Source organism: Amphibalanus amphitrite, unplaced genomic scaffold (assembly GCF_019059575.1).
Source record: "Amphibalanus amphitrite isolate SeventyFive unplaced genomic scaffold, NRLGWU_Aamphi_draft 000329F_arrow, whole genome shotgun sequence".
NCBI classification, from domain to species: Eukaryota; Metazoa; Arthropoda; class Thecostraca; order Balanomorpha; family Balanidae; genus Amphibalanus; species Amphibalanus amphitrite.
Window position 1 is genome coordinate 124,145 of NW_024881824.1, and position 14,727 is coordinate 138,871.

The 14,727-nt window shown below is 52.5% G+C and overlaps 2 protein-coding genes across 4 annotated transcripts in view; one reads left to right on the top strand and one right to left on the bottom strand.

Annotated features, from left to right (window-relative positions):
* Window positions 1-7,661, bottom strand: part of LOC122388636 (probable histone-lysine N-methyltransferase CG1716) — a 34,233-nt gene extending 26,572 nt beyond the window's left edge. The window contains exons 1-4 of the mRNA XM_043379858.1: window positions 7,394-7,661; window positions 1,373-6,378; window positions 879-1,039; window positions 461-620 (exon numbers count right to left, since the gene is read on the bottom strand). Coding sequence (XP_043235793.1) covers window positions 461-620; window positions 879-1,039; window positions 1,373-6,355 — 5,304 coding nt within the window. The 5' untranslated portion in view covers window positions 6,356-6,378; window positions 7,394-7,661. The remainder of the gene's footprint in view (window positions 1-460; window positions 621-878; window positions 1,040-1,372; window positions 6,379-7,393) is intronic.
* Window positions 7,662-10,078: 2,417 nt separating this feature from the next.
* LOC122388637 (SAP domain-containing ribonucleoprotein-like) lies at window positions 10,079-14,244 on the top strand. 3 transcript variants are annotated; one of them, XM_043379860.1, is made up of 6 exons: window positions 10,079-10,243; window positions 10,546-10,614; window positions 10,767-10,955; window positions 12,003-12,272; window positions 12,652-12,900; window positions 13,468-14,244. In XM_043379860.1, the coding sequence occupies exons 2-6, from the start codon at window positions 10,594-10,596 to the stop codon at window positions 13,630-13,632; spliced, it is 894 nt and encodes a 297-aa protein (XP_043235795.1). In that variant the 5' UTR covers window positions 10,079-10,243; window positions 10,546-10,593; the 3' UTR covers window positions 13,633-14,244. The 3 variants fall into 3 exon arrangements, with proteins under 3 accessions (XP_043235795.1, XP_043235796.1, XP_043235794.1); XM_043379861.1 differs by having other exon boundaries at window positions 10,079-10,235; XM_043379859.1 differs by having other exon boundaries at window positions 10,080-10,298.
* The last annotated feature ends 483 nt before the right edge of the window (window positions 14,245-14,727 follow it).

The window sequence follows — 14,727 nt, forward strand, 5'->3', positions numbered from 1 at the left end:
ATCGGCTAACTTGCCTAATTTCATCCGATAATTACGCACACCGATAACTAGGTAGCACGGTGCACCTGTTTTGTATTTGCCGCGCCATTTGTGTCGTCCATAGCCTCCTCAGAAAAACCACCTTTCATTTCGGAGCAGGTTAGAGGAGGTTTGAGGCGAGTTTCAGAGGAGCTTTGAGGAGGTTGGAGGAGCCACTGGAACGATTTCATGAGCTTTGAGGAGCTTTGAGGAGGTTAGAGGAGCCAATGGAACAGGCCCAATATGATACACTAACGCATCACATGCTGATGCTGATACCATAAGAAAAAAACACACACAAATACATCACGGCGATAAATCATGCACCGCACAAAATTGTAGCACCTGGCGAAATCGAACCATCTTAAAGACAGGCGCAATATGACATCTGAGAACAAAAAGCCATCTCGCGAGCGCCACCGCCTAGCCGAGTTGAACTCACCTCTCCGACGTACTCGTAGATGAAGGCGTTCTCGGGCATATCCACATCGGCGCGCAGACCGTAGCCCTTCAGCTCCGTCTTGAACACGCTGGTCGGGTGGATCTCCTTCCTGGTGAAGCGCTTGTTGGAGCACCGGTCGCCCAGCGGACAGCGGGTACCACTGCGGGTCAGAGCAATTGAGTTGTCACTCAGCCGGCTTGGGAGCTTCATCATCCATATTTCACACGTTACCGAGAGGTTACTCATATATGGAAAGACTGCGAATGATTACATACCATTAGGCTACTATTGGTCATTCGTAGTCCAAATAAGTCAGCAAGAAGTGCCAATTTTGACAGAAATAATCGTCTCAACAGGTTGCCAATTTCAATCCATCATAAATCGCATTGAGTTGTTTGTCGCTCCCCGGATCTCTCACCATTCGATCATGAGCAGCCGGTTGAGGCAGTCCTCTCCGCAGCCCATGTCGCCCCGCTCAATCTCCTCCGGGGAGAGGTAGCAGTCGCACACCATGTGGCGCGCCTCCTTCTGCTGCTTCGTCAGCTTCTGCTTCTTCAGCCAGATCGAGTCTGAGATCGTCTGTGAGGGCGAGGCGGGGCGAACCCAGGGCAGTGAGAGCTGAGCAGCATGCATGTACTGAGTACTCGGGTAGCGGAAACAAAGTCGATGATTAATTGTTTATCTAATGTATATTTACATGCTCGAATATAAATGTTCCGAATTACGATTTATTAGAAACTCTGCGGGAAATCTTATTTTGAGATTTATGAGTTCTGTTATATAAATTTACATTTTCTTACGAACCAAACAAGAAAGAAAACTTTGGACGATAGTCGATAGTCAAGGCATACAATTTGCACAGCCTCCTAGCATAGCAATCATAGCAGCCTCCTCATTGTCAATCGCCCTTACCTTGAATTTCCTGAGTTTGTTGATATCCTTGTCTTTGATTGCGTCCACCCTGCTATCCTTCACCTTGCCGTCTCCTTTCGCGGCCTGTTGGCGGCCGGGCGTGCCGTCCGGACCCTGAGCGGGCGGCAGGGGGATGTCCAGCGGGCCCGGCGCGGTCGCCCCTGAGCCACTGTCGTCTGCCGACTGCCCGCGCCGGTCCGCCTGACCCGCCGCCGCCGCCGCCGCCGCCTTCCCTCCGGCCGGAGAGCGCTTCGGCGAGCTGGGACTGCCAGAGGACAGCCGCTCGAGGAACTTTGTCTTTGGCTTGGTGGCGCGCGCGGCGCCCGCGGCTGCCTTGTCGGCCGGCGGCGTGGCGGCGGACTTGGCTCCCTTCCCTGTAGGCGGAGCAGCGGTCCCGTCTGAAGGAGAATCCAGATGCGCCGCCGCGGCAGCGGACTTTGCCCTCGCCGCTGGTGACTTCCCTGACTTTCCCGCGGCCTTCTCTTGCGCAGTTTTGGTCACCTTGCCTGCTTTGCTCGGTCTCGGCTTGGTCACCTTATTCTGCGGACTCTTGCCCGGCTGCGTGGCAGCTTTGGTGACCGGCCCCGTCCCAGCAGCGGCCACCGACACTACGCCAGTCTCCGCACCGGGCCGGCGGATCAGCGCGTCAGAGCGCACCATCAGAGGTTGCGAGGAACGGATGACGGCGCCTCGGGACGCCACTGCCAGCTGCGACTGGGCCACAATGGGCAGCCTGCCGCCGAGTTCGCGCAGCGCCTGCAGCCCTCCCGGCGGCAGAAGCACGGTCCGGCCCGGGCCGACCAGCACGGTCCGCGCCGCGCCGGCGCCCGCCGCCGGGCCGGCCGGCCGCGGCGGCTTCCGAGCGCTGTAGCTGATGACGGGTCGCACCGGCGCTGCCGTCTCGTCTGTCGAGCCGCGCCGGTGCGGGCTGGCGCCGTCGGCTACCTCACCACCTGACTGGGCCTCCGCCGGTGGCCCCTCGTCCTCGTCAAACATACCCATGAACGGCGACGCGCGGTCGCCGCTCTCCACTGAGCAGTTACGACGCGCGGCGGGTTCACCTTCACTCTGCGCGGGCGCGCGAGTCCCCGGCTCGCGTCCGGTACCCTCATCTTCCGAGCCGTCCGGGGTCGATATCTCCATATCCGTCGGTGCGGAGGGCAGCGGCGGCGCGACCGAATCCCCAGGCAGCGGGATATCACACACGGCCGCCGCCCGCTCTGCGTCACTTTTCGACACGGTGCGCATCTCGACATCACCCTGATACAGACCGGTATCCCCAATAGATCCGCGCCTAGTCGAGCCACCGCGGCGCTTCGCCGACGAGTCGCTCACCTCCAGCGACTTCAGTTTCTTATTCAGCGCCGTCGGCGACGTTGAACCCTTCTCGCGCACGTCCAGCGGTGACGACGGCCGCGGGATATCATCCAGAGACCCTGACGACAGTCGGCGACCCCCCGACGGCGGTCTATCGGCATCCTCCGTCGGTGTCGGCGTGACGGCGTCGCTCTCAGCAGAGCCAGACTCGCCTTCGATGGAGGGCGGCTTCACGGGTCGGCCCAGGCTCGGCGGCAGCGGCCAGAACTCTGACAGGTCGTCGTCGTCGTCAGAGTAGGCGATCAGGGGACTGCGGGCGCCGTCCTCCGACATTGGAGACGGGGCCGGCTCGTCCTCCACCGAGGGAGGCTCTTCAGCCGGCGGCGCTGGCTCGCCCTCCACGGAGGGAGGCTCTTCAGCCGGCGTCGCTGGCTTGCCCTCCACGGTGGCCGCGTCTTCAGCCGGCGGCGGCGGCGGCGGCGGAGAGGAGACCTCCGTTGACGGAGCTTCTGGAGCCGGTGGATGGTCATTAGAGACTGACAGAGGATGGGAAGACGGAGTATCTGGCAGTGGTGGGAGGTCGTCTGAGACTACCAGATTACGGGACGAAGGATCGTCTGGCGGCGGCGGCTGTGGTGAACAGGATGGAGAGGAAGCCGTTGCATCCTTGGCCGGCGGCTCCGGGGAGGAAATTTCTTGTCGCAATGGTGAAGAAGTGTTTCGACGGTCAGGCGGTATTGAAGAGACAGTAATCCCATCAGTCGGCACTGGGGGTGGTTCAGGTTCTTCCATCGTTACAACAGTGACATCCTCCTTCCGCGGAGAAGAAGGCGGGCGATCTGTATCCATTGAGAGGTCTGAAGACGCCGTCGGATGATCAGCAACTGAAGAAGGCGGAAGCGGAGAAGAGCGTTTCTCCGGGAGAGACGATTGAGACACAACATCCTCACTCTCGTGAGCTGGGGACGGTGCGTTCACGGAAGACAAACTGGGCTCCTCACCGTGCTGAGGTGAAGTTTCACTACGAACATCCACCGAAGGCGACGACGCCATCTCCTTCGGTGGCGGCGACGGTATCTGACCGACGTCAATCGGTGGTGACGGCATCGGCGTGACTTCAGCCGTCGGAGGCGACGGTGGTGACGTCACATCCACTGTCGGAGACGATGATGTCGGTCGGTCTAACTCAACTGGCGGCGAAGGCATTGGCGTCACTTCCGCCATCGGTGACGGCGCGCTCCCCAGGTCCACCGGCGGGGACGGCATGGGAGTCTGCTCGACAGGAGATGGCGACGATAAGGATATCGCTTCTGCTGGAGGTGGCGGAGGCGCGCGCTCGGCGCTCGCAGCGACACCTACCGGTGACATTTCTCTCACCGGCGAGGTCCCGCCAGGAACGGAGCTGACCACGTTCTCAGGACCTGCAGACGCCTCCATGGGCTCCGGGGTGTCCGTGTCGGCGTCAGGCCGGGCCGCCAGAGTTGCCAGCGGCGCCGGCGGCCGACTGTCCTCCGAGTCAGACGCCTTGGACACCATCGGCGGCAGGCTACACGCGTTCTCGTCGACATCCGGCGGCGGCACTGGCGACGGCAGCGGACTCCGGGAGTCCGGCGCATCCACAGCCGGACTCCGAGAGTCCAGTGCATCCAAAGCCGGGCTGCGAGAATCCAGCGCCCGGTCCAGCACATCCACTGCCGGACTCCGAGAGTCCAGAGCGTCCGCAGCCGTACTGCGAGAGTCCAGTGCATCCACTGCCGGACTTCGAGAGTCCAGCGCCCGATCCAGCGCATCAGCTACGAGACTGTGCGAGTCCTGCGTCTCAGCTGCCGGACTTCGATAATCCAGCACATCAATAGCCGGACTACGCGAGTTCTGAACGTCCAACGACGGACTCCGCGAGTCCACCACCTCCACAGCAGGACTCCTGGAGTCCACAAGGTCGACTGTTGAATTATGCGAGTCGTGCTCCTCGGGACTTTGATGGTTGACTACATTCACAACCGGGTTCGGCGGAACCACTGGAGTCGGACTTTGCGAGTTCATTACATCCACAGCGGGACTGGACGAGTCCTGAACATCCACGACGGGACTCTGCGAGTCCACAACGTCCACCGCCGGACTGCTAGAGTTCATCACATCAATCACTGGACTCCGTGACGGACTCAGCGAGTCCATCGCGTCCACACGCGCAATTCCACCGTTCACAGCACCAATAATCGGAGTTGCACGGTCGACTACCTCTAGTTTATCAGGAGGCGACTCCGCCGCCGGCATCTCATGATCGTTTGTTCCTTCGGCTTGATTTGGCGACGCTTCGAAGTCCATTGGCTCCTGTCGGTCTTCTAAAACACTACTCGGTGAGCCCGGAGGCGCCGCGGAGACGTGCGACACGGTAGAATCATTCTTCTCTGTCTCTCCTTTTGCATTTCGTTGCTCCGACGCACTAGCACAACTCATATCATTATCTTCCAGAGTGCTGTCCAAATCCATTGAGTCACCGAGCGACTGTCCGGGCGCGTGAGGATCACGAAACTGAACGAGCGAATCAGGAGAGCTGGCTCTGCTGTCGGCGCGGCTGCCAGGACGTTCCGCTCTCCGCTCATCCTCCCTGTTGTTCCCCTGATCATCACCGTGTTCAACGTCTACGACAGCACCTTCGTCACCCACTTTCCGTCCGTCTCGCTGCTCGTCTAGCTCGGCGTCGGGTTCTGACGATGGCGGTTGCTGGCTCGATGTCTCACTCTCTGAGTGAGCTCCATCGGTCACTCGCTCGGCCGCCTGACTGCCGGGTGGCGCGGCGCCCCGGTCCGTCACATCCATCGACACGCTGTCCGACATCAGACTGTTCTCCTCCGACACCGGGCCGACGCTGGACGGCGCAGACATGTCGGAACTCTCCGGGTCTGACGCGACGGCCGCCGGCAGCGGCAGTTCCGTGCGGGTCAGCCGCACTGTGCAGAGCGACAGAGAGTGGGGGTGCTGCAGCTTGTCCTTGGAGTCGGCGACCGGCAGACCGTTCACATCAGGGTCTGCTGGCTCCTGGTCGGCTGACTCCGGCGGCGGCTCGGACCTGCGCCGCCCCCGGCTGACGCGATCGGTCGCGGGGGCGCCGCGGGTGCGCCGACCGCCCCGCGTCGACACGCGTGTGGTAGCGGGAGGCGCCGGCGGCGGCGGCGGCGGCGGCGGAGGGGGCGCCGGTTCCGACGGCGCCGCCGCAGCCGGAGAGGGCGTTGACTCCACGCGACCGTTAGTGATTGGCATCAAACGCTTGTTGGGCGTCCTCTGGCGCCGTGAGACGCGGCGCCCCGCGTCGGTGGACGTTGGTTCCGGCAGGGTGTCTGGTGTCTCTGGAGCACCGTCAGCCGACTCACTGCGCCGCGGTCTGCCCCGTCGAGCTGTTTCGGGGAGCGGGACGCTGTCCGGTGTCTCGGAGGTATCCTCAGTCGGCTGGACGCGCCGCACTCTGCCCCGTCGAGCTGTATCGGGAGACGATGCTCCTGATACGTTGACCGGCGTCTCGGGGGTATCCTCAGCTGGCTGGACGCGCCGCGGTCGGCCCCGTCGAGGCGGCGAGGTGGAGTCCAGGGAGACAGAGCTGCGGGCGCCGCGCGAGCCTCGTCCCCGGGAGCCGCGTCCGGCGCTAGGAGCGGCCGCGCTCCTCACCATGCTGGTGTGTGGTGAGCCTCAATCTGAAACAGAAAATAGTTCCAGCTGCCACCCACAGAACACAGACAGATGCATGACATATAAACAACCAGGAGTATATAAACAAATCAGGTTACAGTAGCACTATTGATAGCTTCAAAATTATGTATACAGTAAAACAGCATTGATAATTCCAAAATTATGGATTAACACTCATTTCCCTGATGTTTAAAACAGGCATCTCCACATCAATTTAAGATGTTTAAACCTTGTTTTGAAATTAAAGGTAAATTGTATAGCTAAGTTTTACTCTGTTCCATACAAATTCATGCTATCATTTCATTTCTATTCATCACCAGCATTGATATATCTAACACTCCCTGAGACCTGAGAGCAAAAGCTCATCAACTGGAAAATTCATCATTGACAATTTTCTTTCAGTTTCTGATATTTCTCATAGTTTATATTGAGTTAGCTCTACTTTTGAATACAAGAACCTACATCTATGATCTGTTTATGTTATCTATTTGGAAAAGGTAAAAGGCCAAAAGTTATGATGTTTCAATAAACAGTCTTTCATCAAAAGGTTAGCAAGACAAAAATAAAGTAATACAATCTTCAGTAATCAGTTATCTAGATATCACAAAACAATACAAGCATCAAAGCCATTTTCATAAATTTAACAATTTTGTTACACAGCTTGAGAGAAGATGCTGATGGTATAGCCTGATGTATAGGTAGGTAATTAATTCATGTGAAAAACATTGTAAGCAATTATAGTTTATCATGCTTTGCCTGAGAGTGCTTTCATTTTATTGCCTTATTTTTCAAATCGATGCAGGATTAAGAGTGGGGAATTCATCACCTGCAACATGTTGATGTGTAGGATTTAACACTGTCCTTTCATACTTTTATGTAAAACACTGAAGTATCGCCCTCCATCCTGATCCCAGACCTCGGACCTAATGGAAGTTGGAAACCAATGCAACAAGATCTTTCAGTTGTACTGTAAATAAATACAATCAGAAGTCAGAAAACAAATATTAAATACGTACTTACTTATTTACTTTTTGAACTCCACTGCCAATCCTGATCCGCAAAGGATGCAAGGGATCAGTGGCTAACTGTAACGTTTCGTACAGTTGAACCGCACTACCTTCTACTGTACAGTTCATAAATAAAAATGACAAGTTTAGCCTTCAAACTAAGCATGTCTACCAGTCAATGCATCTGGATTTATCTAGCAATACACCAAACACAAACTCGAAGACCCCGAACGCCTATCACCCTTCCACAGAAATACACAAAGCAACGCTACTTTTTGGCTATTTTCATCGAAGCTCAGCGCCAGAAATGTCACTCAATTGGCAGCATGAAGAGAACTGGTAGGTCTTTTTCTGGTAGCAAATCCGGTTGTGAAGATAAATTTTCAGGGTGAGACTAAATGCTTACTTCGAAATCTAAGCTGTGCTGCGGCATTGGCGGTTATGTGCGGCGTGTATGCCGCATGATTAGTAAGCGGCGACCACTAAATTAAAAACTCAATAGCTTTGACCTGTTTTCAATGAATAACACTGCATACCAAAAATGCCAATCGCTCTCGTCGTAAGATATTTAGATTTAAATAACTAATTTATATGCATCATCCTTTTGAACCAAATTAATGCTTTCAACTTAGTACTCACTCACTCCTTCCTTCGTTGGCTCCAAACAGTACTTCGATTGTCTGGAAATCGTATGTCAAATCCCGCACCTGTATACGACTGGTGCATATAAAGGCCGATGTAAGAATTTCAATAGGCTATCGCATGCGATTTCCTGGCTACCCAAAAAGTCTGTTTCAGTCATGCTATCAAAACATGGTATGTCAACCCTCTCACCAGCTTGTAGTGCCCCTGACCGTCATTAAAAGCCTAGTTTCCCTCCATCTTCTCTACTAGATTTAGGTGATGCTCCGACAAATTCACAAACAAGACCGAACTTGTTCGGAGTTCGGACTGTGAGTTAACCCTCGCCCTTTAGGGGGGGGCGGGGGAGGTCGAACGGACTCCCCTCGGTTTTTCGCAAATAACTCGCGTAAAAAGCGGCCGATCACGACGTAACTTTTAGTACCCTCACGTTGATCAATTTTACACCTACCCTGAAAATTTCATGACCCTGACGCAAATAACCTTTGACCTGTGACCTACTTTTCGAGACCATGTTTGGCTGGAACCGCGATTCAGCGTATGTCGGCTCGCATTAGCAGCGCGTTTGCAGTCTTTTCGTGGTTTCAAGCGTTCAAACATGTGATATGATGTTGCCCCCATGCATTAGGGTGGGTGTCAAGGTCACCTGAAAGTCAGGTCAGGTCATTGACCTTTGGTGACCTCGGTTCACTTTTTCGAGTTTGACATGTTTCTAGGCCAGTTTTTTCGAGCTGAATTCGAATTAAGCAACCACATGAACGTTAACAAAGTAGTTTTGGTGCCTTCGTAACATGTTACGAGGCTGTCAGAGGCGGTTGACACCTACTACAAATACCTGGCAGGACCTCTACTGGTTGACCTGACCTGACCTAACCCGACCTGGCCTAAATGAATGAAGGCATCATCTGTGATCAAAACTAGCATGATATTCGTGATCAGCACCCCGAAAAACCCCATAGCAGGCAGCAGCCACACTACGACGTTCTAACAGGTCCCAATTTTCCCGCCTTTTGGGTCATTGACCTGACCTGGAAGGTCAACCGATGACATAGGACCTTAAAATTGGGTATCATCGGCTTTCTCTCGTCACGGGCAACACGCTCATTTTTTCCGCGAAGCTCTAGCTTGATCAGGAGCGAAACGGCAAGGGGTTATACCTTATACGTTCGCGGCTGGAAAAACACCAATACGGGCGAGGGTCAAGTTGAAAGTATTAATTTTGTTCAAAACAATGATGTAGATAAGTTAGTTAATTAAATCTAAATATCCTATGACGAGAGCGATGGACATTTTTGGTATGCAGTGTTATCCATTGAAAACAGGTCAAAGCTATTGAGTTTTTAATTTAGTGGTCGCCGCTTACTAATCATGCGGCATACACGCCGCACATAACCGCCAATACCGCAACGCAGCTTAGATTTCGAAGTAAGCATTTAGTCTCACCCAAATTTTCAGACAGGCTGATCATTTTTTCATTCAGTTGCTTAATAAAACACTTTGAATGAAAATAACTTTTTTAAACTTATGAATTATAATTTATCGAATAATTTTCAAGTTGACAGGGAAAAAGAGCAAAAATATTTCAATCATCGTCTCCTTTATACTAGAGAAGGGGAATGATTCTAGTATATTGCTTCCATTTTCATATCAACTTATTCGGGATCTTACAAAAGGGGTAGGTTGAAGATTTACGCTGCAGCCCTGGCGGTCATGCTGTGTTATTTTTAAAATAAAATAAAATTTTAGTTAATTTTTTAAATAAAGTTAGAATTTTTAAATACTTTGAATTTATTTGTAGCTAACGAAAAAAATCTATATATCTCAAATGCAGTAAAACTGCATTTGAGATATATAGATTTTTTTCGTTAGCTACAAATAAATTCAAAGTATTTAAAAATTCTAACTTTATTAAAAAATTAACTAAAATTTTATTTTATTTTTAATACATATTTTGAATTAATTGTGTGTTTTGCAAATAATCCGCTAGAGGGCTAGACATGATATAAAATGAAATCGCCGTTTCCAGGGCCGTTTCGAGGGAATCGAGCGGACGCCGGTTTAAACAGGGCGCCGTAGGGCATATTAGTCACGTGACATTTGGAACTTCTCTCGCTCCAAGGGCCTTCTATATGCCAAACGTCACGTGTAAATTTCACGAACCTTGATCAAATCGCCCCAGGCGCCCTGTTTTCATCGTCGTCCAATCGAGCAGCGTGCGCCGGTTGTTTATCATGCGTGTACTTGCCGGGAATTGATACCCGCGCTGGTCTCTCAGGGCACGTATCTTCAAAAACCGGAATATATTGATGTTTACATTTATTCACTGTCCGAGCGTGTTTGCGTTTTTTTTTTGCAGTCTCATCATGTACCTACCTCAACCTTGGTTGAGATGTCAACACTGACACCCACAGATCTCAATCCCATGGGGTGACTGACTGGAAGTTGATGGAATTCAAGTGGCGTTTGCAAATTAAAACGATATCGCCCTGTGTGCGCATGCTGACCAAAATATTTGATTTTCAGGCTTAATTTTCATTCTTATTGAAACTTAAAACATCACGCTGCTTCATCATGAATGTCTCAAAGCTCAAGGTGAGTTTTGTTGGCTGGGACCTGGCCTGGTATCATGAAATCATTTGTTCTGCATCATTTAAACGGAATATATACCAACTACCAAGTAACTCATGATACTGGATGAGTTTACCCCACTCACATTATATAAAAATGCCCATCTGTTATTTCAGATTGCTGAGCTGAAGAAGGAGCTGAAGGAGCGTGGGCTGCCAACGAGCGGCAACAAGGGTGAGCTGGCTGCCCGACTGCGGGACGCGTTGACCGCCGAGGGTGCTGATGGCTCACACCAGGAGGATGACCTGGAGGCCAAGGAGTCTGAACTGCTTGGGGAGGAGGAGGAGGAAGAGGACGCTACCAATGTGAGTCTGTCAGGTCCTCTGCTGATATCTGGTTCACAGTGGTTATGCTGCCTCATGCATTTTCTACCTACCTGAATATATTGTTTGATTTAGGCTTTTGAATAACTTTTTTCAATAGGAGAATGCCACCCTAGCTTACACCACAAAAATGTGTTATTAAATTGGTGTGTAAGGTTTTGTCAACTGTCATGCATTACTTTTCACTTATTGCTTAATTCTTTTTATGATTAACATTAAAAAGGCTTCATATGAATGGATTGACAGAATTGAGGCCTACATTATGATTAAACAGAGCTAAATTTGATGTTACACAGGCATACAGTACCTGCCTGACTCATGCTGTTTGATTAGGCAATGCCAGGTAATGGGATAATTTATGTGCCAAAATCTAACAAGTCCATCAAATTCAAACATGGCTAGTCACACTTAAGCGAATATAACTGGTTTGAGTTGCTTTTGGTGGCTGCTTCGACCAACCGTAGACCATCCCTGTTACTTGTCAGGCATCTTGTATATCGAGGGCGACTTTTATCACCAGGAGACTGAGCAATGATGCTCTACGAACTTGGCTTCAGGACAGATGAGTATGATAATGGTAAATGGAATAATTAGACCCCTGGGCCCTGTTTCACCCGTGATAGCAGCACGCTGCTATCACGTTTCGCGAGCTGACGTCATGTCATGACGCCATACTGTTGACGTGATGGGCAGTTCCGGCGCACGATTGCCGCGACCTTGGCCGCGGCATTAAGTGACGTATGAGCCTAAAAGTAAGAGTTTACGCAGTCATGATAGTATATTTATTGTTAATATATATTTTTAATATGATGTATTTAAAAGAAAATGGGTTTAAGGAAAATTTGGACGTAAACTTCGAAAATTTAGTTGATGACGTAAAACAATATTGCGGCAATCGTGCGCCAGAATTGCCCCTTACGTCAGCAGTATGACGTCATCACATTACGTCAGCTCGCGCAATTTGATAGCAGCGTGCTGCTATCACCGGTGAAACAGGACACTGACGTATCTGGCATTTATTGCTTGCAGGAGGAGCTGGACACGAAGCTCCTGGACACATCTACCGCTCCGCCAGCGGCGGCCACGCCCGCCGCCAAGCCCAAGAAGATCGTCATCAACCGAGAGGCGGCCGAGTCGGCGCAGCAGGCGGCCGCCACCGCCATCGCAGAGGCGGCCAAGGCGGTGGCGGTCGAGCCGGCCGCCCCCGCCACCGCCCCCGCCCCGGTCACCGCCCCCGCCGCCGGCGACGCGCCGCCCGCCAGCAAACGCATCAAAATCACCGGCCTCTCAGAATCAGAGGTGGGTGGTGTAGCTGATCTGTGTTATTGAAGACACTGCACGCACAACTTTGAATATACATATTCGCAGTCTGGCATATTCATAATATGCTCGACTGCATATTATGAATATTCAAAGACATTCCCATTTTTGAATTCCCGTCTAGGTCCAGAAATCCAAAGACAATCATTCAACTGAGACCCAATGATCATTCCCGAGACAAATATCGTAACAGATCCAACATGATTGTTCGTACCTCCGATGATATTAAAGCAGTGTATTAGTGAGTTCGCTATCGTTCACCACTTGTTGCCCTGCGCCGGCAGCTGGGCCCCTCCTTGACGCAGCTGTGCGGTCAGCACGACCCCATGTCTGACCCTGATCTGTTTCTCTCCGTCAGCGGCTCGCCAAACGGGCCGAGAAGCTGGGCGGCGTGCCTGTCGCCGATAAACTGTCCAACGTGAAGATCATGACGCCTGAGGAGCGGAAGGCGGCGCGGCTGGCCAAGTTCGGCTCGTCGCCCGCCGCCCCTGCCGATGCTCCGGCCGCCGACAAGCCCGCTCAGAAGAATGGCGGTGCTGACGATCTAGAGAAGCTGAAGAAGCGGGCGGATAGATTCGGAGAGGCGGTCTCGGCGAAAGTTGTCTCGGTCAGTGATTAACGGATTACTGGTAGCGCGGTCTGATAGTGGGTTTGACCGGGGAGGCATTTGTTGATCGGCTACGCGGCTTTTGTATGATTAAGATTTTGTTAAAGTACTTTGATGAAACTACAATTCATCTGTGGCTGAGTGCAGGTCTATGTTCAAAATATGAGGTCGTTCACAAAGCACAACAAACAAGTATTTCGATATTTGAGTGATGGGGCATTTCTTCTTTCATTTTTCAATGATTTGTGGTAAATGTGAAAAACTGAGTCCCGATAGGTTTCGTCGATCTAGGCTATATGAACCGTGAGCTGCTTCTGGTCCAGTTTCTCCGATGTTTCGTCCCTTCTCGCCTCCTGCTTTTTGTACCCACTCCAGCCATCTCTTCTCAGCTCCACCCGTAGCCAGCGGTGCCGTTTCCCTAGCCAGCAATGTCGTGCTTCCCATCCCTGAATCAATAAGCCGCGGTATTTTATGTAATCGTTCGCACAGAATCCCTACTTACATCAGTACTCTTTAAGTTTCTGTCTTATTCATAAGTGACCTTGCTTTATGTCCCGCCTACCGCAGCTGGAGGAATCCGAGCGGCTCAAGAAGCGAAAGGAACGCTTCGGCATCGTCACAGCTGAGGACGCCAAGGCGAAGAGAGCGGCTCGCTTCTCCTCGAGTGCGCCGGTCGACCCGGCCACAGAGGACAAGAAGAAGCTGAGGGCGGCCCGGTTCGGTCTGGCGTAGCGGCGCCGCCGCCCCCCAGCCGTGTTCAGAGGACAGGGCGGCGGACGGAACCTCGCCGCGGCGAGGCGCCCAGTGACGGGGCGCGATCCGCACCGCCGCGTCACCCGCTGAGGATGAACGTCCCCGTCCGGCGCCACCGGCCGCCTCACGGTGGGACGGCGACGGAGGCGAGAGCTGAACGGCGGTCCTGACCGGCGTCTGCTGTGCGGCAGCTGGTTGGAGGGCAGAGGAACGCCCAACTGCCGCGCTGCCAGGACATCGGACCGCGTGGACGTGCAGAAGCGGGGGCCGCGTTGACGTGCAGAAGTACAACATGTCGGTGGTCGGCGGCTAGTCTGTCGCGTGCGGAGCGCCGGTCGCGCGATTCACGCTCGTTAGTGCTTGGATGTCATTTGTATCCCAGTGTGTTGCCATTTGCTGAGGTTGAACATTGTTTCTTTTAAAACAAATTCACGGAAAAATATTCCCATGTAAGATGTACTGTGTGCTTTGCATAGAACAATTGCTTTGTCCACTTCTTTTGTTGTCAAGTGCACCTTTTTTACCTCGATCCCTAATTTTGGGGACATCTTCCAAAGTGCGGTCCAAAAGTCAATACAACCGCTGAATTTTGCTCCTTGTGTGAGTGAATCGATCAGCGTTGAGATGTGCCGGTAGTAACCCGCACATAGGTAATAGTGTAATCGGATTATCCGATAGGCGATAAGCAGCTGGCTGCGGTGGGTGCTAATTGAGATCGCGATTGAATTTAGTACGGATTTTGCATGCCATAGCATCCATTCGTGCTCGCACATTCAACGTAGGCGTTTAAGGCAAAATTTATGGTCGTAACCGCAGGCTGTTTGAAAACACTATTCGTTAGATATAAAGGGAAGCTGGCGGCTGTCGGCGCTCAGTGAACGACCATCGACCTGGGCAGTGGACGAGGCGCCCGTCTGCAGTGCACCTATCGTCAGATCCGTATTAGGTCCACTCCGATCACACCACCCCTTCCTAAATTCCCCAAGGAATTACCCGAATACCATGCATTCTCCCTTGTTTTCCAATATCCAGCACAGACACGGTTAGAAGTCTGATGGCTGCACATCGTAAGTG

What these genes read in the sequence shown, in the direction of transcription:
- LOC122388637 (XM_043379860.1), top strand. Translation starts at nt 10,594, where the DNA reads ATGAATGTCTCAAAGCTCAAG. An exon ending in TGAATGTCTCAAAGCTCAAG is followed by an intron (nt 10,615 to 10,766) that starts GTGAGTTTTGTT and finishes CTGTTATTTCAG; the next exon opens with ATTGCTGAGCTGAAGAAGGA. An exon ending in TCTCGGCGAAAGTTGTCTCG is followed by an intron (nt 12,901 to 13,467) that starts GTCAGTGATTAA and finishes CGCCTACCGCAG; the next exon opens with CTGGAGGAATCCGAGCGGCT.